Raw genomic sequence first — 26,909 nt, forward strand, 5'->3', positions numbered from 1 at the left:
CCCTCTGCGCGTTGTCCCGCTCCTGTGCTGCAAGCGCTCAGTGTCTGGATCTATGTTGTAGATAGCTGGGCTATATGCCACACATTATTAGCCTAGAGGCTGCACATTTTAAAAGTTAAATATCACGTTTTTTTGCCGATCTTCTCCTTTTGGGCTTTTCCTTTTCTCCTCCACTTGGATACTGCTGACTTGGGCATTGGATATGTGCACACAGGATGATGACAACCCCTTTCCTCCCCGTAGAAGTAAAATAAAATAGGCTTTCGGACACACTGGATTTGCTCCTGTCATTCCATATGAAGAAGTCAAAAGTAAGTAGATGTTTTTGTTTGTCTGTTCGTTGGTTTTGCGGAATAAATAGTTTAATCTGCGGCTTACGCAGCGGGACTTGTTTCTCCTGCTCTCGAGTAACCGGAAAACCGTATAGATCGGGCACGATTTTTATTTTTAACAAGTTTGCGTTGTATTTGAATAAACCGACGGGACATGTTTCCGACTAATTACAGGATATAAGTGACAGCGGGATCAAGTCGTCTGGGTCCCGCTTCCTTCCTTCCTTTGACGCTGTGATGTGGCTTGATTTGGTTGCCAAATGGCAAACCTGATTTCCTCCTTAAAGTTATGTTTGCTAAAAATGTTCCACCTGTGCACACTGTATGATGACTGTGGCACATTTGCGTCTTCCTTATTTCGCTGGAGGAGCAGCGTCCTCACTGCACCCCGATTAGTAAGTTTAACCACGCCGCCCTGTCACTTCAGCCTTCACTTCTGAGAACGGTTTGCGCCGTGCGTAACTATTCAGCGCTAATTGTTAAAATGATTGCACTTATGCGTGAAGCGCATGGTGGTTAAGTAATTTTCAACCTGTAGGTTAGAGTTTATGATTGCTGCATGCACACCTTCGTAAATGGACGGTGTTTCCGTTTGAGTTGTAGTTTAAAGAGTAAAACTACTTTACTCAGTGAGAATGGTGATGCTTGCAGAATTACACGGCTTGATGTTGAGGCCATATTTTATCCACCTCGCCAGGCTGACACAAATCACTAGTAGGTAAATTAAGCCCAGGTTATTAAGGTGCAGTGTAGGACAGCGTGTCACTGTATTTCTTTATGTGTGCATATGTCAGTGGCTCTTTGTTTGTTTTCTGGTAATTGATATGCTCTTTTATCTGCCGTTTTTCCATGTACTGCAGGTTATTCATCAGCCTGCTTTATGTGCGCTGCAGGTCCACTTCGAGCTCCGTCTGTGAGCCTTGACACTGTAATCTCTGACCTATGACCTGGCTGATTGAAAACTGTAGGCTACAAGCAGAAGACTAAATGCACAGTTTAACATCACCATTACTTTTGGCAAATCAGTGAATTTCTATTTAATTTTGGCATTTTACCAATCTGTCATTTTTATTCCCGCCATGAAAGATTTGAGCCTCCAAATCTATACCGGCAGGTCCTCATCTGAGCACAAGCAACTGCTTTATACAAAATTTTAACATTTCATCTAAATTGAAGCCCGTTTACATTGTTAGAAACCATGACTATATCTTGATGTTAGGAAGTCTGCTGCATGAAATGGAAAGCATTTAGTTTGGGTATCTGCGTGCTGCGCCTGTTGGCTAAACTAAACATAGGAAGGTTTAAACTAAATCTCATCTCCAGGCTGTGTAACTGAACCCTGTGCATTTCAGGTTTTTGACTAATCTCAGCCTCACTCTGCTTGGCAGTTTAAGCCCATATTAATGACTAAATCAGATTAAAAAATAAATAAATCAAAGGACATGAAACATGTCAATATGGATATACCAGGGTGTGTACGTGTATGTCCATGCATAAGGGACGTCTTTGAAGTTTCGCAGACTAAGGCTGGGCATGTCTGCCACAGTTAATCTCATTCTGAGCAGTTTCCTTTATTCTTTTTTTTTAATGAAGTTATACAGTAAGTTGTGCTGTGTGGTTGGACACCTTCCATCTTTTCTTCATGCACTGATATTGCAGCAGTTTGAGGTGTGCTCCTCTGTTATCAGAAGTAGAAAATAAAATAAACATTTTATTTATTTTATTTATATGTATCAAATCTGTTGAAAAAACTGAAATATTTCTGGTATTCCTTGGCGATGGAGAGCTCCTTGTTTATTCCTCTCATAATTTTTACGAATGTTAGGGCATGTAGCAGTAGATTAGTATATGTTTCAAATGCACTTTAATAAAGGTGTCATTTGTCAGAGAGTTTTGAATAAACTCGAGCATTCATAAAAACAAGCTATGGCACACAAATGTGGGGAAACAAGCATGAGTACTGGCTTGTTGCATCACACCACAGAACATTTGGCACCAGTAGGGAGCGCTAGTTTTCTGATGCTAGCCACGCGGGGCTTTGAGCTGTGTGAGGTTTAGAGAGACATTGTGTATCTGGTCTCCTGTGCCCTTCCTGACACACTAAGGAATTTAGCTTTTTATTGTTAATTCAGCAGAAAGATTGAAAGATTAAAGCCAAATATTCAGACAGCTAACATTTCGACAAGTCATCTTGTCAGCTCCAGATAAGATAAGATAAGATAAGATAGAACTTTATTAATCCCTCGGGTGGGTTCCTCTGGGAAATTCGATTTCCAAAAAAGCACAGCACCGACAGAAGTTACAGAGTTATACACACACACATATATATAAATACAGAGACAATATAAATAAAATATACGAAGGGGATAAATAGAATAAATAGGAATAAAAATAAAAATACAAGTGAATTGCACATTTCAAGTATTGAGTCTATTGCACCGTTGACTATTTACAAAAGTATTGCACAAAAGGTATTGCACAGTAGCTCCCTGCTCCTCCAAAGATCCCTGCGATGTTTTACAGTCTCCTCCTGTATACTGACTGTGTTGTTTGCCCAGATTAAACATTTCAATCCAAATAAAGTGACACAAGGCAGGTGAAGAGGCACTGGAGTATTTCAGCACCAGGATAATTTAGACGCACACATGGTTTGGCTTTTGGAGCCAAGTCCAGCACAGGCTGTAAATCCAAAGGCCCACAGCTCACATAATCCAGGCTCAGTTTCCTTCTACTTTATTGTTGTGGCCTCTGGCCTGCTGAGGACCAGCATGCAATCGAATCCCTCAAGTAAACTAAATTTCTCTATCTCTATCTTTGTTTTTTTTTGTTTTTTTTGATGTGCAGGAAATATAAACTTGAAGGTTCTGACTTGAAGACAAATCACAAAATCGAATGACAGGCCTCTGAATAATTAGATTTACTGTGTCATGTTCCAGAAGGCATGCTGCAGGTAGGCGTTGTAGCAAAGTGGGTGTTAATGTGTCAGAATTACACTCTCCAGTAATCACAGCTGAATGAATTAGTTAACAATGAGATTATATTAGCAGCAGGAAAGGAAACACAAAGCATTAAATTAGAGCCCGCATGCTGGGCTGTGTGAAATCCATTCAATGCATAACGAGGTGTTGCTGCTGTTGCATGACATATTTAGTGCTTTGAGATGCTTATGGCTTTTTAGAAACCGCACCAGACTATATTAAAGTCAACACTAGTTTCCACTGGCTCTTTCACATTCATTAACATCAGCAGCCCAAGGGAATTTATGCCACCTATGAAGATAAAGCATTAAATCACTGAAATTCCCAGGTAGGCTGCCAGTTATGTTAGCTAATGTCTTGTTTAACACATGAGTAGCTCACGCTACTGATGAGTGTCTGTTTGTCAGTGCTGCATATCAAGTCGACCCTATGACTCACATTTTAATCACAGCCCATGCATCACTGCATATCTATCCACATATTATTTGCTTTGTTGTGAATGACACTCATCACTGCTGAACTTTTGTTTGGCATTTTAACTGAACGTATCTAAATGCTTGCATAGTTTTTCAGATAGTCGTCCTGTCAGGTTTATTTTTTAACTGTTGCGCCATTACATTGATTAGATTTATCGTCAATCATTTCCCACCTGCTCTTCTGTAACACAATCTGAATGCCTTTAAGTTTAGAATAAAGTTCTGTGTGCTGTGGTTTATTTGACAGCAAGAATTAACTAGTTTATGAGCACGCTGGTCTCTGCAGTAACTTGTGATGATTGAGCCACCTAACTCGAGGTTGCATGGGATTGGAGAGGTTTATTTATCTTAAGGATCACATGTTATTGATGAAAATGAAAATGAATCCGCTTTGGTTGTTATTTTGTTTTTAGGCCCTGTGGGAAATGCTTGAATAATTGACTCTGAGTATAACTGAAATTGCTTCATATCAGAGTATTAGTGGTTAAAGACTGATATTGCAAACATGTTTAATCTCATCATAGCCCAATGAAGTGAAACCTCAATCAGGGGACATTCATAGAACTGAAGGACCAATTTGAAGGTCTTTTGTGAAGAAGATGAAATAGCCAAAAGCAATGTTTTAGCAGACAAAGCTTGCACAGTTCAGCAACTGTGAAAATTAAAGAAGACAGAGCTGATGTTCAGTTGCAAAATGCTCACCCCATATGCACCATCCAGGTCCAAACAGGAGGAATTCAGTACTTCCTAGAATTTAAGCCTTTTTTCAAGAACCAAAAACTGCTGGAGCCAAAAAAGAAATGCTTGTTCTCTCAAAATGATTTTTTCCACCTATAAAAACCATTCAGAACATCAGCAATATTGAAGGGAATGTACAGGAGCTAAACCTACAGCTATTAGATGACTACCAAACCTATGTTTTATTAGCGTGTGAGTGTGTGTGATTTTTCTTTGTTTGCAAAGTGCTATATTTTGCTCTACAGCTCTGTGTAATTATGGTCTTAAATGGTGACTTTGCCCTTGTTGAAAAAGATTTGTAAAGCAACACCATAAAAGCAACGCTGCAAACCTGGATTGATTTACAGGATTTTCTTCTGTCACAGAGCCCAGGCCTCGTGTCTGAGCGTTTGATGTCTTATTTCTGCAGGAACAAGACGTCCTGTCCCAGATTCACCAAAGGCCTTGTTTTTATCCCCTGTCTAACCTAACGCTCCCATGAAGGGCACATGTCTTTGAGTGCAATATTTTGCTAGAAAGGTGCCTGTGTCTATACCTGCTTGAAAATCATTCTTGACTTCAGTGAGGTTTGGGATACAGAACCGCTGAGCTCCTCTCTTCCAGTCATCTTTTATGTGTCAGATGACCTTAAGTATGTTTGTCTTTATGCAAGAGTGTAGAAGACCTTTCACAAGGTGCTCATACAGCCAGCAAGGAGAAAGAAAACATGATTGAAGCAATTCCTGAGAGTTTAAAATCAATGTTTATAGAACTCTGATCCATTAACCACTTCATGCTGAGGTCTGTCAGTTAGGAATTCCTGCAGGCTTTTTCTAACTGATGTGCAAGCCTGAAATGACTGGTTGGATCAGTTCAACGATTTATCAAACCTGGGTTTGGTCTCTATACAAAAGGCGCCGTGACTTGATGTCATGTGAATGCAAACATTATTGGGGAAATTACCGTCACAAGGAAGAGGGTACATGACCAGAGCCAAGCAGATGGGTCTGTTCTGTAGATTGGCAAAATATTTTGAGCAGAAACCATAGGGATCTATTTGTCAGAAGCAATTAGTAGCAGCAATTAGTAGCAGCCCTTTTTCATTTTCCCTCTTTAAAAGTCCAAAAATCTGTCTCAAATGATCCCTTATTTGCTGTTTAGTATAATGTACTGGACTGGTAAGTGTAGACTTGATGCACTGTGTGTGGCCTTGCAGGATTTATTAGTCTCAGAACTTTATTTCTCAACGAGAAGTTGAGTTTAAACAACTGCTTGGAGAGACATTTCTGCATCTCATTTTCTTATTTTAATGACTGCATGACTAATTTATAAACACAACCAATAAAGAGCAAGACAAAAGGTAAACAGTTGCAGCTTCCCAAAGTGGATTTTATGGTTTTTGCTGTGCTTTATCTCATTAAATATGTCAAAGATTTGGTTTTGGAGTGTTTGGAGCAGAGAAATTGCAATTGAAATTTGAAAGTATTCCACAAAGTTTTAAAACAGCAATCGATTTCTTTTGAAATATTAATAAATGATGGAAGCTTCTGCTCTCACCACCACAGACTCTGTAATTCTGTTGAAATGTATGCCTGTTCCCACAGGGCAAAGTGTTTCAGAGTGGTTTCTTCTTTAGCCAAGAGACATATGTGCACAGTGTGAATCAGCTATGGACCCACAGTGCTTCTTAATAAAGGAACCTCTCCTTTCTTCACCTTCTTTAATCTGCTTGTTACAGTCTACAGTCAGGCAAAGTCAAAATCTGGTTGAGCTGGCGCTTTAAAGGTTTACATTTAGGGATTAAGGTTTCTCAAAGAGTATCTATAACATCATTTTAAGTACCTCCATGAGCTTTGGATTTAACTCTTGTGCAATTTCTTTTGAAAGTAGTGAACTCCTGCTGTCAGGTCACAACACCTCACAATTGTGAAGCTTATAATCTGTTGCCTTTAAACTAGAGTTTGTGTGTGGATTTAGTTGTTGCTGCGTCAAAGCAGGATTTTTAGTTAATATGGTTTCTGGGTTGTTTTTTTCTGTTTTGTTTGTTTTTTGTTGTTGTTTTTTTGGAAAAAGCTTTCGCAGAATAAGTGAAAACACATCATCTGTTTTGTGGATTAGTTCATCTTTTCTCTGAAGAAATATCTCATATAATTAACACACTATTCATACTGTGGTTGCACATGTGTGTCCATTCTCTTTTAAGGACCTTCTTTCTTCATTTGAGAATGGCATCTTGCCTTGAACTCTTATAATTCAGTGTCCCTTGTGAATACAGGCCCTTCAGATATTTTTACGAGCGCAAATTATCCCATCACTGAGCATCTGTGGTATACATCTGATTCAGAACAGTTGCTAGGGGGTATTAAGATGATGCTGCTTTTTTCCTCCCTCGTGTTTCCAATCCATTAGCTTGCAAGTTGAAGTTTCCACATGATCAGTTAGGACAACTGTCATAGAATTTAAAGTCAGTGTTAGTCATCTGGGCTGTTTAAGAAACATGAATGAAATGTGTGTGGGTTTTGTCATATCCATTTTACTTTAAGGCTGACATGTTCTGTGGTGAACTTAAATTGTGGTTCAGGGAATGTCACTTTCAATTGCTGTCAGCTTTAATGTGACTAGTTTTATGAATTTAATATTACATCCAGAACCCTTTTAAACCCCAAACTATTTGTAAAATTCCCACTTACCAAAGCTCAGTTTCTTTATTCTAAGGACTAAAATTAACAACCTTGAAAATATACAGTGACACCTAACATTTATACTTCTCCCATAAAATACTGTAAGTTGGAGAATAAAGAAATCTTTTGAAGTCAAAAACCAACTGTTACTGATCCTGCCCTAAAGATCTGCAACTTCAACTCTGTTGAATGTAATCTAACATAAATAAAGTATAAAACTGCTGATATCCATTAAGTGGTAGCTTAAATCTTTAATGAATTAATTTGTCCTATCCTTCCTATCCTATCCTTATCCTTCTCTCCTCATCCCATGGGAGATGGATTCTCCTCCCTTAGCCTAATTCTGCCTGTTTTTCCTGTTAAAAGGGAGTTTTTCCTTCTCACTGTCACCAAGTGCTTGCTCATAGAGGGCAATCTGATTGTTTGTTCTTTCTCTGTATTATTGTAGGATCTTTTCCTTACAATATAAGGCGCCTTGAGGCAACTGTTGTAGTGATTTTGGTTATATAAAATGAATTTAACCAAACTTAATACACCCTCAACGGGTTGCGATTTACCAATACATTCAGTCTGGACCAGGTTCAGCAGCCCCCAAGGAAAACAGTAGCAACAAGATATCGATATGGCAAATATTCTGTTTTGAAGTCCAATTTTTAACTTTAATCTTAACTTTAAAGTTGCATTTCTGGTCATTAAGCATGTAAATAAAAATATCTGGTTTCACCTCTTGTTTAGCAAAATGAGATACAGTTGTGCAATCTCCAAGAAAGTTTATAATTTTTCAAGTTTTTGCCGAAATTTATTTCTGCAATTTCTCTACTATCGGGAAATTCTATGTTCGTACAACACAGACCCTTGCCTCCAGCTCATTTGCATTTGTGGTATTTGCCACTAGATTGCCAGTGCGTTAACACTGAAAGATGCATGAGCAGCCCAATGCAGACGCCCAGCCACAAGGAGATCATTTTTTGGCACGTTGTGTTCAGTGGTTAGCAACAAAACCAAAAGCTAAACTACACTGGAATTTTTTTTAAAAAACAAAAGGAGGCAACATACTTTCCCACTTTCCCAAACAATAAAGTAAGAGTAAACTACAATTGGAAACCTAAATCTTTTGTTAAAAATCTATTTCTTTTAATTGAAGAATTGTATACTGTCTGTAATTCATACTGTCAGCTGAACATTTCTGTCTGTGCAGTTCAGTATGCAACAGAAAATGATTTTTGATGTCTGAGGAGAGAGCATTTGTTATCTTTTAGTCACTGGAAAATATGTCTGTACCTCTATCTCAGTCAGGGTTGAATTCTCTGCTTCACACTGTAATCAAATTATACTTCCTTGTTCCTGTTAGACTGCTTTTTAACAGCATCAAGTACAGGGCGCCCTTCAACGAAGCTGTTGATCTACTTGTCTGAAAGTATCTGAAAGTATATGAATCTGATAAACTGATCTACTATAAACCGGTTACCATAAAACTGACAACTATGGACCACCAATTCACATATTCGAGAATGAATCACAAGTTCAAAATATTATGATTGTTTTTGTTATGAGGAAAATGTTGTACAAATTTAGTCAAGCTTTTGGTGAGAAGGTGTAAAATATATCACCTACATCTGTAAGATGATCTGAAAAAATGCACAGTTGCACAACTCAAGATTCCTTGTTGGCCAGGAAAAATTCCCCTTCTTCAGTAAGTGCATATTAACCAGATCTGTCTAACCCCTTATTTGTTGATAAGCGGCTATATAAAGGGATTGTAAGAGTATCATAAAACACATTTTTTCCCACTCTTTTCCTTTCCAACAAAAACATTGTAGAGTACACAGCACCATTTTATCCTTTTCCTCCCTTTTTGAATTTTTTTTCACAGTAGCAAGATGCGATTTCCTGCTGTACACAAACGGTGCACTATAATTGCAATTAAAAGTATGCATTGTTTAGTTCAACATCTCCTCTATTAAGGATGTAGCATTCAAGGGATGTCCTATTTGGTCAAATAACAAGCTTGTTTTGACATTTAAAATTATAGCTTTGACTGTAAAATAAATAAACAATAAATAAATTGTGTGCTCAGTAAGTTACCATAATGGGAGCCTTAATTCTTCATGCACATGCTCATATGTTTGGACAAGTCTTAGCGACAGTAGTCTGATTTGACCACTGCTCTGTCGTGTCATACAGCAATAAGTCTGGATTGACTTTTGCCCTAAAGATGACATTAACAGCAGACACTTCACTGTCTCCAAAAGACACCTGCAGATTGGCTTCTTCTCTGTATTACCCTTTAATTTCCTAGCAAGATCATTATTTGTGTTTTCATCATTAAAGCCTTTAATCTGCTCCAGATCAATCATACGTTGATGCTATTTGGTTAAAAGGACTGAAACATTTGGTGCTCTCTCATCTCTGAAACCTATTGTTTTACGCAGCAGGGGTTGTCTAACTTCTACCTAAATGTTGGCAAGGTCTGATCTCATTAGGTTTGTTTGTTTCCTGTTTTTCTCAACAACATATGCTTAATGGCACACACACAACAAAACGAATTGTTTTCATCATTTATTAAATGAGCGATTTCTCTGAAAATCTGTCATTAGCTATCACTACTTGTGGCCATAGTAGTTTAATTGATCTCAGCTGCTGGTAATAAATTGGCCTCTGGAGACCACCTTTCTGTGTGACGTTATTGTACGTTTTTAATTAAAAAGTAAGCCATCAGACCTAGTTAACAGATCAAGTAATTTTTATCTTCTAAGCCATTCAAAGTATTTAACTGTTAGCTGTTAGCTGTTTATTTGTAGGGCTACACCAGTCGGTTCAAGCCAACTGGGTTAATAGCCCCATATAACAAATTAGGTTTGTTATAGATCCACATTAAATCAACCTCAATGAAATTCACTGTTTACTCAACAAGTTATGTCTCTTCGTTTATAGGATACAGTTTAATTTTGTGACAAAATAGCTATACTTTTTTTAGCGGATTGTGCACTTGCTATAATCTTTGATATATTTTTCTTTTTCTTTTTAAATTTAATCTTTAAATCGTTCTGCTTCTCATTTCAACAGTGTAGCTGATATGTAATTATAGGAAAAGAGTTTATCTGAATGGGTACTGAGACAAAATTGTAGAGTACTTTGGGCTGTCAAGTTGAACAGGAAGCAAAATATTCCCCGAAACCCAGATGTCTGACAGTTATCATCTCAAGACAAATGTCGCTTGTAAATGTGTCAGACATAGTTGAGGAAATGGTTTTTACGGTTTATACCTTAAGGTAAATTTATAAAATTATTATTTCCATTTGTACAGCAGTTAGAATTTCTCAATCAGTCTCTAAAGTCTTATCTGTTTTTTGAGGTAAAAAAAAAAAAAAAAAACAGAGCTCCAGAATAAAAATTTGACTACACTACTTCCTGATGAGTTGAATCAGGAAGAGAACGAGCTGGTAGTAATTAACATATTCTTTGACAAAAAGAAAAGAAAAAAAACACAAAACACATTTAAAGGTTTTAAAAAAATTCCAGGGTATTCATTGGAAACCCTCGGATAACTTGAACCTGAATCAACTCAAGAACATCTAGACAGAAACGGCAGCCTGGTGTTTTCCCTCCCCATCTTTCATCATCTGGTCTGTTTTAATCCTCATTTCAAAACATGGGAACTAATGACTAATGGCAAAATTCAAAACAGTGATGTAGGCAAAAGATTATGAGAAATGTCCATCTATCTGACACAACAGGCTGCATGTTGCCATGGTAGACTAATGTCATGCAAGGTACTGTGCTCTGCTTTTATGAGATTACGTGGATAACAGGGCCACGAGCCCAGCAGTCTGGAGAGCCTGTTCAGCTAATTAGGCATCGGGTTCAAAGTGGTGATGGAAAATCAGACGGGATAATCATTATCTGCATCATTATAATGAAAACAGAAAACAGGCTTTCAGCAGGCCTCAAGAACTGTGATGCACCTGATGATGGAGAACAGGGCTTTATTTTGGAGGCTTGTGAATTAATATTCAATGATTTTGGTTCTGATAATACTACTATTACTACTACTACTTCTGATACTGTTAAAACAAAAAGTGGTTGTAAAGTGTCCGACAGAAAAATGCAATTTTGTGCATGGGAGATACTTTCATCTCCTGTTAGTGCAGCTGTGTCTTCTGTCTGAAAGTCAATCAGAAAGCATCAGGGAAATGTTCAGATGACCGAGTTCAAGTAAGTCAAAGTGCTGTCGGTACTGAAGCCTTGTTGTTTATTGATATGTTTGGCCTGAGCTGTGTTGGGAATTCCGGAGCCTTTCTGGAACTTTTAGAAACAAGATCTGTTTGTTTTTTCGGTGTGTATTATTTTAACAAGATAGTTCCCATATATTTTTATTGTTGAAATTAGACCGCTCACGATAAGATACAGTTGTGTAAAAATATGGTGTATATGCTATGGACTACGTGACAATATGATACTATTACATTTTACATGTATGTCAGATTACACTGATAGTCTTAGGAATGGTTCCACTATCGTGCACTGTAAAAATAACTTTTGGTCAGAGTGCATAAATTACAGTCACTCTCTTTGCAAATTGTACATTTAGAGGACTTAGATTTCCATGACCGTACCGTCTTCAAGTAAAATAGAACTTATTGCAGCAGTATCGTGCACCAACTGATTTCTACACACAGCTTTACAAATTCCCAGTATCTTTATATTATTTTCTTCAAAGTAGCCACATAGTAGCAATAGTTGTTGCAATGTTGTCCCACACAGTTGCTACTTGGTGAAATAAATTGTTTTACAAAACAAGGTTTTAACAGTGAAAATTGTTGAAAAGTGAAGCTAAATCTCAGTGTTGTTCTTGTTGCACAGCATTTCTTCAACAGTGTTTTTTTTTTTAACATTGTGTCCTTGCGTAAGTCTGTACCTCCTTCCTATGTTGCCAACACACAAAAGTAAGTCAACAGCTGTTTTGATCCAACAGCAGAAATTTAAGCAGGTTTGCGTCCGTTGTTATTTTTTGTTTGAAATGTTTAATGGTAGGTCTGCTCTTAAACCTCTGCTGAATAAAAATCAAAATGATAGAGAGTTGTACTATAAATATGAATGGGAATTGTAAACTACAATTTGGGTTATTTTTTTCTTCTGTCAGCACATAAGTAACACATGAATGGTTTTCCTAATCCAGGAAGACAGCTCAGCCTTGGAGCAAAGAAACAATTAATTATACTTTGGTAGTAATCCAGATCTAGGAGTCCTACCATTTGATTTTTTTCTTCTTTTTTTTCTTTTTTCCTTTTAACCAATTACATAATCTGATTTTATTGACTCGGGCAATAAAAGAAAACGTTAAATTATGTTTTGTTTTAATACTTAAATTCTGTATTTTCTGGTCACTCTCAAAAGGCCATCATCATATTCTATTTCAAGTATTCAATTTCCATTTTAAGTAAACCTTTTCATAGAATAATATGATGTAAAACTAAAAACCTCTTGGATAGTGATAGGATCTGCATTAATTATACAGAAATGTCAGGTCTCTACCACCATCATAATTGAAGCAGTTGTCCTAGTCCCCTCATCAGCCCAATCTAACCATAAATCTTATGAAGATTTGTTTCAGAAAGACACTTAACTTTCCAGCACCAAGAGGTTAATCGAGTTCTTTAACATGTTACACCCAGTCTAACATTCGTTGATTGGTTGTGCTTAGCTAATTTATTTCATGGGTTATGAATCTGTCTCATAAGGATCCTGGAATGGTGACTACATCCCCACCTGATGTGTTTGCTGATGTTTTGTTTGTTTGTTTTCTTTTTGTTGTTGTTGTATTTATTTATTTATTATTATTTAGTTTTATTTGTTAGTATATTTACATTTGCAAACATTCAGAAATTATAATGTTGATAATAGCAAACCAGTCACAGGAGGTCCACATGTGCACAACAGTTAGCTGTTTACTAGCTTGATAGTGAAATGATAACATGTCTTCTGAATGTCCTTAATGACCAAACATAATTAGCAAATTTTTCTTAATAATCTTTTCACTGACTTAAATTTGATGGGATGCTTTCTAGTCTGTGTGAAGTTTTAGGGTTTTTTTTTTATTACAGCATGAGCAACAACTGCACACTTGACACACTGAATCATCTTTTAAAAAAAATGTTTCTATATAGTGAGCATGTCCATTAAGCTATGTAAGCTTAAGCTATGTAAGAAATGTAAACAGATGGATATTGTGGCTTGAAGAGGAATTTTAAGGATTCTAGCCTGCTGAATTCACTATAAGCCTGTAACTCCATACACTCAGGTACTGTAGCAAGTTTCTGCATGTAATCCATACTAAAGAAATTACGGGCAGCCTGGACACTGGACATTAACCTAAAGGAGACAACAGATACACTTGTTTCTCGTTCATGAGCATCACTGTGCACACATTCTGTACAGACAGTATGTTAAAGACAAAAAACAAGAGTATTGGAGTGGTTTGAGATGTTGTGTGATAAACATCAGGTTTTGCTTTGCTGAAAAATCCCAACATTGTACTTTAGTTGTAGATAGGGAACTCTGTTTTTATTATCCCTCATTTGTTATACAAATATGGTTAGAGGTTAAAGATTGAGGCATAACTCATGAATTTAAGTGTCCAACAAACTTGCTTGTTTTTCAACCCCGACTTCCATTTAAAGACAATAGTTGGATGATACAAGCTACAAGGAATTGAATTACATTCCGTCTTTTCCTTTAGCATTTCCTGATGTAGATGGATCATTGTTCCACTGGCTTCCTGTTGTGGCTTATTGTGACTTACATATAGCAACAGGAGGAACACTGGTGGGTTTGAAGATTTGAAAATTACTGATCTCACCCCCAGGCTGGCAGGGAAATGTAGATGGTCCAGGTCTGTGCCGCAGTTAGTTGTTGCAAAATAGTATGATCATCATTAACAATAGAACAAAATCTTGTTATAAAGGTTGCCAGATTAGATGTGGCATAGTTCCCTTTGTGAAACACTTAAAATTTTATCCACCAAACAGCAAGTTCACATTGAAGGTTACTAATGTGTTTTTGGGCTCTCCTTCTTTTTGGCCCCATCTTTACTGAGAGGAGAATTAGGGATCCATTGCATAAGAAGCAGGTCAGCCAAAAGACTGCAAGCTGTCTCTTCATGAGCCTGAGAGTAACTTTAAGAAGCTATGTTTACATTATTGTTCTTACTGCGAGACATATGTTTTTAAGAACAAATATCTCATTTAAATGGCAGCACTCTGTTTCCAATCACTTTAACACTTGGCAAGTAGCAATATTACAAAAAGGGATATTATCCAAAGGATGTAAATTTTAAAAGGTTAACGTTTGGCATCTGATATCTTCTATTTAAGTACACAAATTTAAAATAATTAATCACAGTCGGACCTGATATAAGTATGCTGATACTTGATGGGGTTTTTTGGGTTGTGTGTGTAAAACTTCAAGACTTTTAAAGTAGCTCTTTCTCTCTTTTCTGGCTACCCATATGATCTACCCCGACCTGACAAGACCATAAAAACATTAAAACATGTAAGACAATGACAACAAAAATCCCTTGTCATTGAAAAATAAAAATAACATCTAGTACTGTGTCATTACCCAACTCTGTTCCAGCATGGCAGAGAATCTATTTCTTTTTTCACTTCGCTAGAAGTTAAAGAAGAGCCAGGAACTAAAATACTATTATAACTAAAGCAACTGCCAGTTAAAACAGAAGGCAAGTGAAAATTGAAAGCAGTCCTCTGAGTAAGAATTCTGTTAGTCATCTTATCAGACTCTTTATTGCATTCTTTAAGACCTTTGCATAGATTTAAGACATAACTTGAATTGGTTTTCCAGAACAAAGACAGTAATTTATCCAACATTGCAGGTGTGACATTACACGTCCTTGTAAAATGCTTTGATGTGTCTCCACCATAAAGACTAGCCAGTAAGAATAGTACTCAACACAGCATTGGCAATACACATTTATTATATGGCTGTAAAATTGTCATATTTCATTGCCAATTGTATTTCTTGGTGACTTCTATAAGAGAAAACACATCTTTGTGCAAGTAATGGCCAAAGGCTTGGGAGGCCGAGTTGTTAAGCATGGAAACACCAACAACTCTAAATCTTGGAAAGTTGCAGGAACAGCTGCAAAACCCACTCTTTTTGTTCTTAATCTGATTTAGTGTGACTTTTTTTGCTTTTGCTTTTTAGGTACAGTGAAACTCTAATCTAATGTCTCACATGAGATTCTGATCATAAATGGCTTTTTATGTTGAAGATGTAACTAATTGCCAAAACATGTTTGTCCCTTCTGACCTGCAGAGTTGGATACACGTCTGTGTCCATTTCCTGCTGTTCATTACGCTTGGGGTGCATTCAGATAGACTTAACGTCAACCCAGTGACCAATGACATCGCTAAACTCTCCACTTTGGTAAGAGAAACACTCCAATTAAATTGTATTTGAGAAATTCTAAACTAAATGTCTATTCTGGTATGTTATACATGGCAGGCTACCACTGAACAATCTAAAGCTATTATAGCTATTAAAATATAGTCAAATGAACACACAAAGCACAATGCAAAGGCATTAGAACTGTATTCAAACCAGTGGCAGATCTTGAAAGTCTTTGGTCAAACAGCTGCAAACACTGTATTTCTCCAGAGAACCATATTTGATCACTGCCATCACTTAACCGTGTAATGTAAAAACTACCTGTTTATCTTTCTAGAATATATATTTTAAATAACTACTCGTCAACAGAGGAGAAAAAAGAAAGTTAGCACCTGAACAGGAACAGGAACAAAAAAGAAAGCTGTGTAGTTGTTTCACCAAGTCTTTGTGTTCATGGTTTCAATAATAGTAAATTCACAAATTTTCAAACTGAATGAAAATTCATGTTTTTATGATGTTGCCTGCAGTTTAATGTTAATGTACTTTCTTTTTTTTACAGAGACAAAATATTCCTAAAGATTACCTAATTCCTCTAGAGTACATTCCTAAAGAAGAGGTAAGATATTGTGACATCTTTCAATGAACAGGCAGTAACCAAATTTATGACAAATCTAGCAAATTGATAAGCACAAAAAAAATGCTTTAATTGTCCTTGCATTTGACGTTGTTACTTCAAAGAGGTGAACCAGGTTTATGGCCACTCTGAGTCATTTGGCATATTTGGATTGATTTGGGTGTGTCAGGATGGTAATAAATCAGCAATAAGATGAAACCAGTCTGCTACCAATTTGCAATTGGATTGGTTCAAATTGTTAATAACATAGAATCTGTTGTGATAATACAGCAATTAACTTTTATAGGTGAACAAAAGTGCAAAGTCAAGTCCCCTATTGCCACAGACTGCACTCAACGCCACACATAGACTCAGACTAATTGCAGTGCGTTAACAATCTGTGTTTATAAATTAGGCAGCAATTATTGGCAAACCTTCAACAGTCTGTCTGAGAATGATTCGAGTCAGTTGGACCACAAATGTTTTGACACTGGTTGCTTCTTACCTATGTAATTACCTTGCCTTTGAAAGTGGTTACTCAGAGATTGAACGTGACGCATGCTCAACCTCTGGGTGACCAGCTGGTCACCGCAACTGCCACTTTTCCCTAGTTCCAAGGCTGCCATTTACTCTAGTATGACTGAGCCATAAGACGATGAACTCACTGACAATGATTACCTTTTTTGAGCTACATCCCCATGTCAAACTATCAGTAAACACATCAGCTATGCTGCTATCTTATACCATGTATGTATCACACAGTTCATACATCTCATGTTACATATGTGTTCCTTTTTTTCCAGGCTGGGATGTGTTGGATGAAATTAAATATCTTCTATTTGGAGGAAAGCTTAGTAAGGTTATCAGAAAAGTTTGGAAACGTTTCATCCAATAAAGAGAACATTAGCATATTCATTCAGATTCTCCAAGAACAAAGGGTCCATATGCAGGATCTGGTAAGTTCATTGTTTACTGGTTATCTTTTACCGCTTTTATTACAGATCCAGCATCCACGACAAACAGTGTTGAAATGTGCATTATATATAATTGGATAATGTATATGAAAAACACATAATCAAAATATATAGTGGCCTAATTATTTAAATTGAATGATTTTGGATGAAGTTTTTTTGGACTGCAAAAAAAAAAGAAAGAACGAAAGCATGCAAGCTTCAGGTATGCATTTAGTCACATGATTTTCATTTAATATGGGTAGAAATGGGTTTTCAACATTTTGAAAGAGTTACCCATTCTCACAAGTATTACGCAGCATATAGTCTGTTTCAAATACATGGTCGCTACTGGTTTAGGTTCAGAAAGTAGGAGTCATGATGCTTACTCTGTTAATTCACAAGTTATTCTCACACCAGCTTTGCAAGCGAGACATGAAAGGCTGCAGAACACTGAATGTCTGAAATACATGAAGCATTTGCACAGTCATGCATTTTCATGTGATAATATGTAGAAAAGCGCAAGATTGCATGTGTGTAGAAAAATTAGAGATTTTTTTGGAAGGAAAAAAGAAATGAAATAAATGTATTTAATGAAAATTGTGTCTCTGTATTTCCAGAATGACATCATGCTTGATTTTGAGTGCCACTATAGGGAAGAGAGGTTTGACACCAACCAATACTTTGACTTCATCGAAGATTTACTCAGAGCTGCACAGAATAAAGAAGATGCACACGACTGTGATGTTCCTCCCTGTCCCACCTCACCATACCCACCATTAATAGACGAGTATTCAGAAGGTGAGTACTCTATATAACACTTTTATGTTGTTAGACATGTTTGTGTAATTTCATTAGTTTAATAAATGAAGAAAAACTAAATGGTTAATTGAGGTGTGAGATTTGTTGCTTTATTGCTGAATTCGTGTGCAAAGTTTGTATTGATTGCAGCATGTTTGTAGCTACTGTGCACTGGGTTTTGCAGAAAATTTACTATAAGGCCATTTGTGATATATAAATGTTTGCTCATTTGTGTTTGCCTTTAATTCATGTTACAAAAAAAGGGTAGATCTTTTTTTGAGCCAGTGGTCAAATGCTAAGTCAGCATTTCCTCTTACAGATTCTTATTGATTAAAATAAAACAAAGGATAAAAAAAAAGCACTGGGTCGAACTATTTGAACTAATATATCTCAGGTGTTTCTGCAAAAGTTCAGTTGTAACGCCTCCACAACAAGCTGCATGTTGCACACTCGTGTTCACTCCATCTGGAGTGTGATGCTTTAAGCCAAAGCACACTACAATAAATGACAAGACTGGCAAAATATCTATCAGTCAGTCCAGCTTTTCTTGGACGAAGCTGATGTTTTTAAGGTAGTCTGGATTTCGCAATCTGAATTTGAATTCATCTTTTTTCATTCTGCATGAAAAGAGTCAGCAAGGAAACAAAAAACAAAAAAATGTCAGAAGAGGATAATCATATTTTTCACATTTTAGTTTCACAGTTAAGATCACTTTGTAATGCACCTGATATTCTACATGTGCCCTTAAAGATATGAATTTAAGATTTGCACAACATTTTTCATTTTATGAAGTTACCACTTTCTCTGTATCAACAATTTGCATTCATTAATGTTGAGAAAAATTGAAGAAGGTATAATCACTTGAAAGTAAAGAACACTGTTTAGTACTCATAAGTCAGATAACAATAATAAAGAATAACTGAATAGGATTACTTTTAATGATGATCAGTAACAAGCAGAAAGATTGTTTAATCACATTTTCATATGTGATATATTACAGTATATCATGATATAATTTGAAGTCAGTTTAATACTTAGCAACCAAAGGGCTACACAGCACGAGCGCGTCTAATACCTAATACCAGATTACCCAGAGAAGTTTGCACAAAATTAAAACTAAGCCTTGTCAAAACCACAGTTGGAAAGGAAACTTTAAAACTCAGAGAAATGTATAATCCCCCCAAAAAAAAATGTTATAACTATACTAACAAGAATATAAATTTGCAAAAGAATCTAAACTAAGGACTGAGAACAATAAAACACACAAACCCGAGGCATAAGTTAAAGGTGTGGGAAAGCAGGCAGCGTTCAGAAACTAACCTTAACTCTTGAAAACGCCCTCCCAAAAAATAAATTTAAACCCTGAACATTTCCGTCACAAGTTCATTCCTGCTTGTAAAACTACAGCCACCCTCTTAGGAATATAGTGAAAAGGCTTTATTTAGGACAGACCTCTTGTGGCTGTTTGGAGAAGCTTTTAATCCACAAACCATTATTTCTTCACAAGAACTTTGCAAGATAAGAGCTGAAAAATGTTCTCAGCGGTCAGATGGCCCATAGAGACACGGCTGAGTCACAGGACCGAGGGAAGATGTCCCAAGGTAGCACATGTGAAAAGGAAGAAAAGAGCCGAAACCTGATTGTCTACACGTTGAATACAGAGCAATCTTCCCAAGCGCTTGGCTTTTCTTTTGCGGAGTGGTTGGATGAGCTCTATTGTGCGTGTTTGAGGGGAGAGTAGAAAAAGTGGTGTTGAGGTGCCTTTTTAACACCTGACAATAAAATGTTGACACTCCTCTCTTCCCTTAATTTCCATCCCTTTATGTCACTTTTTCATTTGTCTTGTTGTGTTTTCTGGTAACTCTGAATCCATCTCTTTTGTGTTTTTCTGTTTATCCTTCAGAGTCCCCCACTACCAGCCCACCGTGTCCAAATGACTGCAACACAAGTAAGTCTGTGGATATTTGCAAGAAAAAAAAAAGAGCTGCAAAACCAGTCCAGCTGGTGTACCAAATGGGCAGCAGTGTTTTTCCACTTTTGATATCAAGTAAGCCAGTGCCCTCAGAATGCTGTCACTGATGAGCAGTGCTCTTCGGGGCAAATTCCTCATCATGTGCCTCGCCTTGTCCTTTTAAGTGTTTACCTGCCTACTCAGTTAAAACCCCTGCAGGGCTTTGCATCTTCACAAGTTGTCAGTGTTTTGATTAACTGCACGTGGAAATGCAGACAGAATGTACATTTCATTAAATACTGATTCATAAACATTTGTTACAGTGTGAAGTGTAAGTGCGTTGCAGAGTGGTTGTAGTAACACAACAGAAACACTGAAGGGGGAGATCAAGAACATGGTGATATAATAAGTTTCTTTTTGTTTACTGTTGCTTTCCTGATAACCACATTAACCTCCAGAGAGATTAAATTTCAGTATTTTATTTGAATGGATGCCAAGAAAATCTTTGCACATTATCAGTAGTTTGTGCCGCAAAATGCTCTTTATGTTAAAGAGAGTAAGAACTAAGAAATAAGGTACGGTATAATATTTATTTGGTGATGCTCTTTACTTTTCACGGTAAAAACAAAGAAAATTTAATTATTAAAAAAACAGAAATCACTGAAGAAAAAGTTTATTTATTAATATTTAATCATAGTTTAAGTAATTTTTAAGAGAATTTGTCCTTTTAATCCTAGGTGAGCAACAAAGACTCCTGCCTGAGGTGGTGGAGAGAAGCCTTCTCTCCTTACTCTTCATTCCACTTTTAGCCATCGTGTTCTTGCTTGTATGGAAGGTGAGCCAACCTTTGACCTCAAACACTAAGCTGAAGTACCTAAGAGATTTGAAAATGTCGAGAGATACAGTCGTGCTTTGTTCCATTGAATTTATGAGAGCTGGCGGCAGCCTTTCAACTTTGTGCCATTGTTCTACACACCTCGTTGATCCTTGTGGTGAACTTTGGAATTAAGAGGAATTTTCTAACCTGGCACAGGTCAGATCACGGAGGAACCAGGACGATGTTCAACAGAATCCTGCAGAAGAAGGACTCACAGGAACAGAAGGGACTGCACCTCCACTAGATACTGAAATATCAGAAAAGTGAGCTTTTTTTGTTTGTTTGTTTTTAATTTACAGGCAATGCAAATTTGCAGCAGTAAAATAATGCTCTGACTTCTTACTGCAGCTGGATTAGTTGCTTAAAACTGATTGAGCAAGCAGTCTGTTAATTATGTACTATTTATTCACAAAAAATATAAACAGAGATCAAAGGTATTACTTCAGGCATGAAAACTCTAAAATAGCAAATTTGCAGTGAAATATTGGAGGTGTGGGTTTTGTTAAAATTGTGAATTTAGTAGTAGAAAATGTTTTGTGTGTTTATTATTACACTATTTTTAGGCCTAGGCTTTGGACTCGTATCAAATTCTGCTGCTACTTTACTTTTTACATTTCCTTCATATTCACTCTTTTGTAAGTCCCCTGATTTCATAGAAATATTTCATAGAATATCATCACTGTGTAGTCAAGACTCTTTAAAGAAGGTCAATAGCCTAACTGTTGCACAATGGCAAGAAACAAAAAATAATAAGTCATTATTTTAAATTAAAAAGTATATGCACAAAATAAATAAAAAAATAAATAAAAAGGTAATTTTTCACCTAACTGTAGGGTGTCGCTCATATATATAACCCTCATATTGCCACCCATATTAAAAAGTTTAGGAGACACCTCTGTGCTAGTCCATCACAACAATGTACTAAACATTCCACAGAGATTTTGGCTGAAGATAGCACTGACATGACTGACACAGCACTGTTACTGCAAATATCCTGATTGCAATCCCATGATGAAAATCTCCACATCTCAAAGGTGCTCTATTGGATTGAGATCTGGTGGATATTGAGGCCATTTGAGTGCACTGAACTCAGTTTCATGTTCATGCAACCAGCTTGAGACAATCTGAGCTTTGTGACATGGCGCATTATCCTGTTGGAAGCAAGCATCACAAGATGGGCACACTGTGGTTATAAAGGGTTGAACATGGTCGCCAACAACACTCATTTAGGCCGTTGTGTTTGAACAATGCTTAGTTGATACTAAGGGGCTCAAAGTGTGACAAGGAAATATGCTCCACACCAGCAGTCCCCAACCTTTTTTGCGCGACGAACCGGTTTATGTCAATATTTTGGCGGCCTTTAAGGTATCAGGGATAAATACAACAAAATAAAACCAGTACCGGTACCAAAATAAAGATTTATTCATAATACACAGGAAAAGACCCAGGGAAACCGAGTTAACGATAAAAATGATTTTTAAAAAATCAATAAAAATTAATAAGACCCCCAAAAACCATAAATTTCACACCCAAGCCTCAACTCTTGCGACCCGGTTCAAACGACTCCGGTACGGGTCCGTGACCTGGGGTTTGGGGACCGCTCGCTGCTCCGCACCATTGCACCGACACTCTGAAATGCTCATACAAAGTCGGATGGATGCACACTTTTATGGTGATGAACCCAACTTCTGACTCTACCATCTGATTGTCTTATTGCCAAACCATCAGACAAAGAAACAATTTTCCTTGCGCTTTCCGGTTTCTGCCAGTGTGAATTGCAACAGTTTGTTGTTCTTATCTGACAGAAGATACGATCTTTGCGGGCCTCTACTGCTGTAGCCATCTTCTTCAAATATGATGCTTCCTTGTTGTAACCTACCAAGCAACTGAATGCAATCAGACCAATCTCCTCTGACTTCAACAAAACATTTTAACCAAGAGGACTGCCACTCACTGCATATTTTCTTTTCTCTTATTTTTGGACCATTTTCTGTAAACCCTAGAAGTGGTGGTTGTGTGGGGAAAATCCCAGCCAGCATGGCACCAACAAACATTCCACTTTCAAACTCATTTAAATCACCTTTTATTCTTATGCTTGGTTTAAATTTCAGCAGGTCACCGTGACTGTGTCTAAATGCTTAAATGCATTAATTTGCTTCCATGTGATTGATTAATTTCCATTAGTTAATTTTGCCTGATAAAGTAGCTAGGAGGGGTATATATTCACATCATAGAAAAAGGTTTGAAGATATATATTTACTGCCAGGACTAGTAAAAAAAAAATGACAAAAGTAGTTTTCCTACACTTTTCAAGCGTCTTGACTGCATTGCTCACGTTGTCCTACTGTACCAACCTTGACTCCTGTCATGTGAAAGCCATCTCTGTTGTTCTTGATGTCTTTTCTTGTTTGTTCTTCTGCTTCTTCTTTTTCTTTCACTGAAAGATAATGTCTGTCTGTTCAACTGCAGGAACATGCTGAACGTCATTGAAATAGTGTAAGGCTTCTGCATTTGGTGTTCTTCGGTGTATTTGGTAAGATTTTTGACATTGCTGTAAATAAGAGCAAATACATTTCAAAAAGCTCTAAAACCTCATCTCACTCTCCTTTCTCACAGGGTTCTACCCTTTTCTTCTGTTGGTGTCTAAGGGTGAAAAGAAAACACGAAGCTGAATTCCATTGTGAGACCGTAGAGGCGAAAGGCCTGTTCATGACTGCTCTCCAGATTCACGATGGCATATTACATCACCGAGACTGTTCTGGTTTAATCACACACTTATATCATGCGGATAAGCTTGCCTTTCTTCTAAGACTGCATGCTTTTGAGAAAAAAAAGTGAGATATTTGCTGTTATAAACTCCTGTTCCACACTCATCCTGGGACTCTATGACTCCGACTAATCATTCATCAGAATCTGCTGGATCGACAGATCTTTGGGGGAAAGCTATGTCTTTTTACCAGCGTGTCATTCAGTCTGGCTGTGTTTTTGGGCCTGCCGCTTCATTTTCAAGGAACATACCACAAGGTGACCAGTGTTATGCTGGTTATGTCTTGTATGAACTTAAGCCTGAATTACTACCTCCGGTGACCCTCATGTTAACCACACCTTCAGCAGCTCCACAGTTTCCTCTGCCTCCAAGGTTTCCTTAAGATTAATAATGTTAATCTTTGTTGTTCCAAGATGTAGTCACATTATCTGCTTTAAGTACAGTATGTACCCAATGGGGATATATGATGTATTTATTTATTGGTGGCAGCACTCAGTGGCTGCTGTTCATGCAACTATAATGTCTGAAGTTAAGTCATTTAACAGCACCATTACTAAAGGGCCACACATTTAAAAAAAAAAAAAGAAGAAGAAGAAAAAAAGGTTCTGTATACTAACACATCGCAAACCCCAAAACATATTCCTCCTAAACAAGTGTCATTTTCTTATTGGTGTTGTTGTTGTTGTGCGTATATGTAATTCGGGTGATTTAGAATGTGTGAGAACACATGTATACAGAATATGCTGCTTTGACTAACTTAGATCTAGACTGTTAAAATCTGCAATGACATTCTGCTAACAAGTATCAGGGATGACGTCTGTGGATTCATATCTTTTTTATTTTATTTTATTTTATTTAAAGGTGAGTTTTTCAGAACATAGAAGACAGGCACATATAAGACAGCAACCGGCTTCCCTTAGCAAATGTTTTAGTTCGACAATGCCTTTATTTTTTACTTTACACACATCTATGTTTGCAAGGCAAAAACTGTTACATAAGAGATTTCTTGATGGCCATTCCTCAAAGGAAAAAACACTAAATTGTTTGAGACAGAAACAGAAATATTCAACAAAGACCTTAGCATTTAGATTTTTATGATAAACTATCTTTCTTTTAAACTGTTTGTTCAAAAACCAAATGTAATCGTAAATCAGGCTCATCAAGTGTAGACTGTTCACTCATAAGGTTTCGTCTGTTCTTGCTTACTTTGCCTTTCAATACTGCCAGAATTAGTGTTGCACAGGAAAAGCACTCGTAGAAAATCTGATGAAATAGTAAGTGCATTTATCAAAATTAAAATGCTAATAAAGGTCAACAGATGATATGAGTTTTTAAAAATTGACAAAAATGCCCCTTACCTTTATAATCCACAAAGTTCTCCACATATTGAATTTTTTGCCTTAAAGTTGCGCCAACTTATCACAGTATTGAGGAAACGGGCAGCAGGGTTAAACTATTTAAAAAGGAAACTAATCTTCACAGCCTTGCCCAAAGACAAAGTAGGGAATCCAATAAATTATGATGGGTTGTAGTCAAGTAATTATGAATATTTTTAATGACAATCAAGAGGTAGCAGTGTGATTAGGACACACTGACTGTGACCTTTCCCATCAGACACATACCTGACAATGACATAACTGGCAGGACACAAACATCAGTATCTATATCTAGTTTGAGTGTTTCTCTTACATATGTGGTCTTACATTGTACCATGTCCATTCATGTTTTTGTGCCTTGTTTAGTTGGTGTGAGTGACTCGTGTGGAAATGTAAAAGCCCTTCCATGTTTCCGTGTTTTAGCAGAGTGGCGAGATCATTACAGGGCAGACAAAAATAACAGACAGGAGTTCCAGTCTCTCTTCTTCTTTTATTTTTAACTGAGAGTTAAGTTCGTTTGACTTGTGCCCAGTAAAGATTTGGATCTAGTAAAGCAGTGTTTCAGAATGTGAAAACTAAAATGGCTGAACAAACTGCAGTGGTTTTAACTTTTCTGTCCACGTTACATTTTCTCCTTTATATCCTATAGGAAACTTTTAATCTGGTAACTGCTTGTTTCCTGTGTATTTGGGACTATATGTTGGGAATTTTTTCATATAGGAGTAAAGAGTATATTGTGCAAAATTAAATATATGTTTTGTTTTGCTTTTTTTGTTTTTGTTTTTTTATGTATACCACATTGGTGTTCATATAGTTCAGATCAACTTTACCTTTCAGCATCAATAGCTGGAATTTTTTCGTGTGGTATTGTTTTTAGTGTTGAACTGCAAGAAAATGTTCAAAAATGCATTTTTGAGGAACGCTTTTGATCATGACAAATTTCCTGTGACATGTTCTTTATGGCGAGCCGAGTCTGTGTTAGGAAAAAGTATAACACTTTGTTGTCCGTGTAGTCTACACCAACAGTACTTTTAGAGGAAATATCTAAACGTGTGGTATGACAAAGTATTGCAATTTCAAAGTTTTCAGTCAGTTGCTTCCTTTCAAGGATGCATTTTTGAACCGTATTGAAGTATAATATCTATGGCAGTTAAGACCTGAGACTTTCTCTACAGTTACCTTTAGGTTGTGCTTCTCCACATGAAGACTATTACACGCAGTTTCCAATATTCTGACAGAGATACGGGCTTCTCTAGCCACAAATGAGCAAACAAGGTATACTATGTCAAAAGTTGCTTTTATACATGGTCTTTGAATATAATGAGCTGCAACAGGTCTAAGCTGTGAACAAAAAAATAGAAAAAAAAAACATGGTCTCCCATTTTCCTGTCTATGCAAGAGCCATAAGCAGCAGTATGTCTAATGCGGGGAAGCCAGAAAGTAAGCAATTTCTTGCATTAGTCAAGAGAATGACTGCCCTTTAATACTGTTCCTATGTGAGTCGTAATGTGTTCTGATGCATCCTGAACAGTGCTTTTGAGTGTGCGAGTCATTCAGTCCATCTATCTTCAGTGAGTGAGTCAAATGGCTCTAGGCAGGAAATAAGTCTGGGTGCCAAAAAGCAAATGTTATTAATGCCTGGTTGGTATTCTGGGTGAAAACTCTACTGTATTCTGTATTTTTGTATAATTGTAAACAAACATATATGAAATATGAATAAAGTACATGTACCCAGCTGTTATCTGTTGTTTGTTCAAGAATTTTAATTTAGAATCTGCTTGATTAGGAATCCACATGTCATGTGAATCCACACATCACATTTTGAGTACTTGCGTGAAAGAGCTTTAGGTACTTTGGAAGAAAGTACATTTTTCTAAAATTTCTAAAATATTCTTGAAGAAAAGCTTGGACAATTAGATTTTTATGGCAATTTTCTATACTTCCATACTGTTTGCATTTGTGTTATTATGCTGTAAAATGTTAT

The 26,909-nt window shown here is 36.9% G+C and overlaps 1 protein-coding gene across 1 annotated transcript; it reads left to right on the forward strand.

The window, feature by feature from the left end:
- On the forward strand, window positions 1-26,666 carry kitlga (kit ligand a). Its single transcript, XM_082539248.1, has 10 exons — window positions 1-311; window positions 15,519-15,629; window positions 16,150-16,206; window positions 17,007-17,159; window positions 17,774-17,954; window positions 19,858-19,902; window positions 20,643-20,740; window positions 20,939-21,045; window positions 23,252-23,315; window positions 23,399-26,666. Exons 1-9 carry the CDS (start codon window positions 297-299, stop codon window positions 23,280-23,282), a joined length of 798 nt encoding a protein of 265 aa, XP_082395374.1. The 5' UTR covers window positions 1-296; the 3' UTR covers window positions 23,283-23,315; window positions 23,399-26,666.
- The last annotated feature ends 243 nt before the right edge of the window (window positions 26,667-26,909 follow it).

The sequence above is a fragment of the Aulonocara stuartgranti genome (genome assembly GCF_965226115.1).
Source record: "Aulonocara stuartgranti genome assembly, chromosome: 7".
Lineage (NCBI taxonomy): Eukaryota > Metazoa > Chordata > Actinopteri > Cichliformes > Cichlidae > Aulonocara > Aulonocara stuartgranti.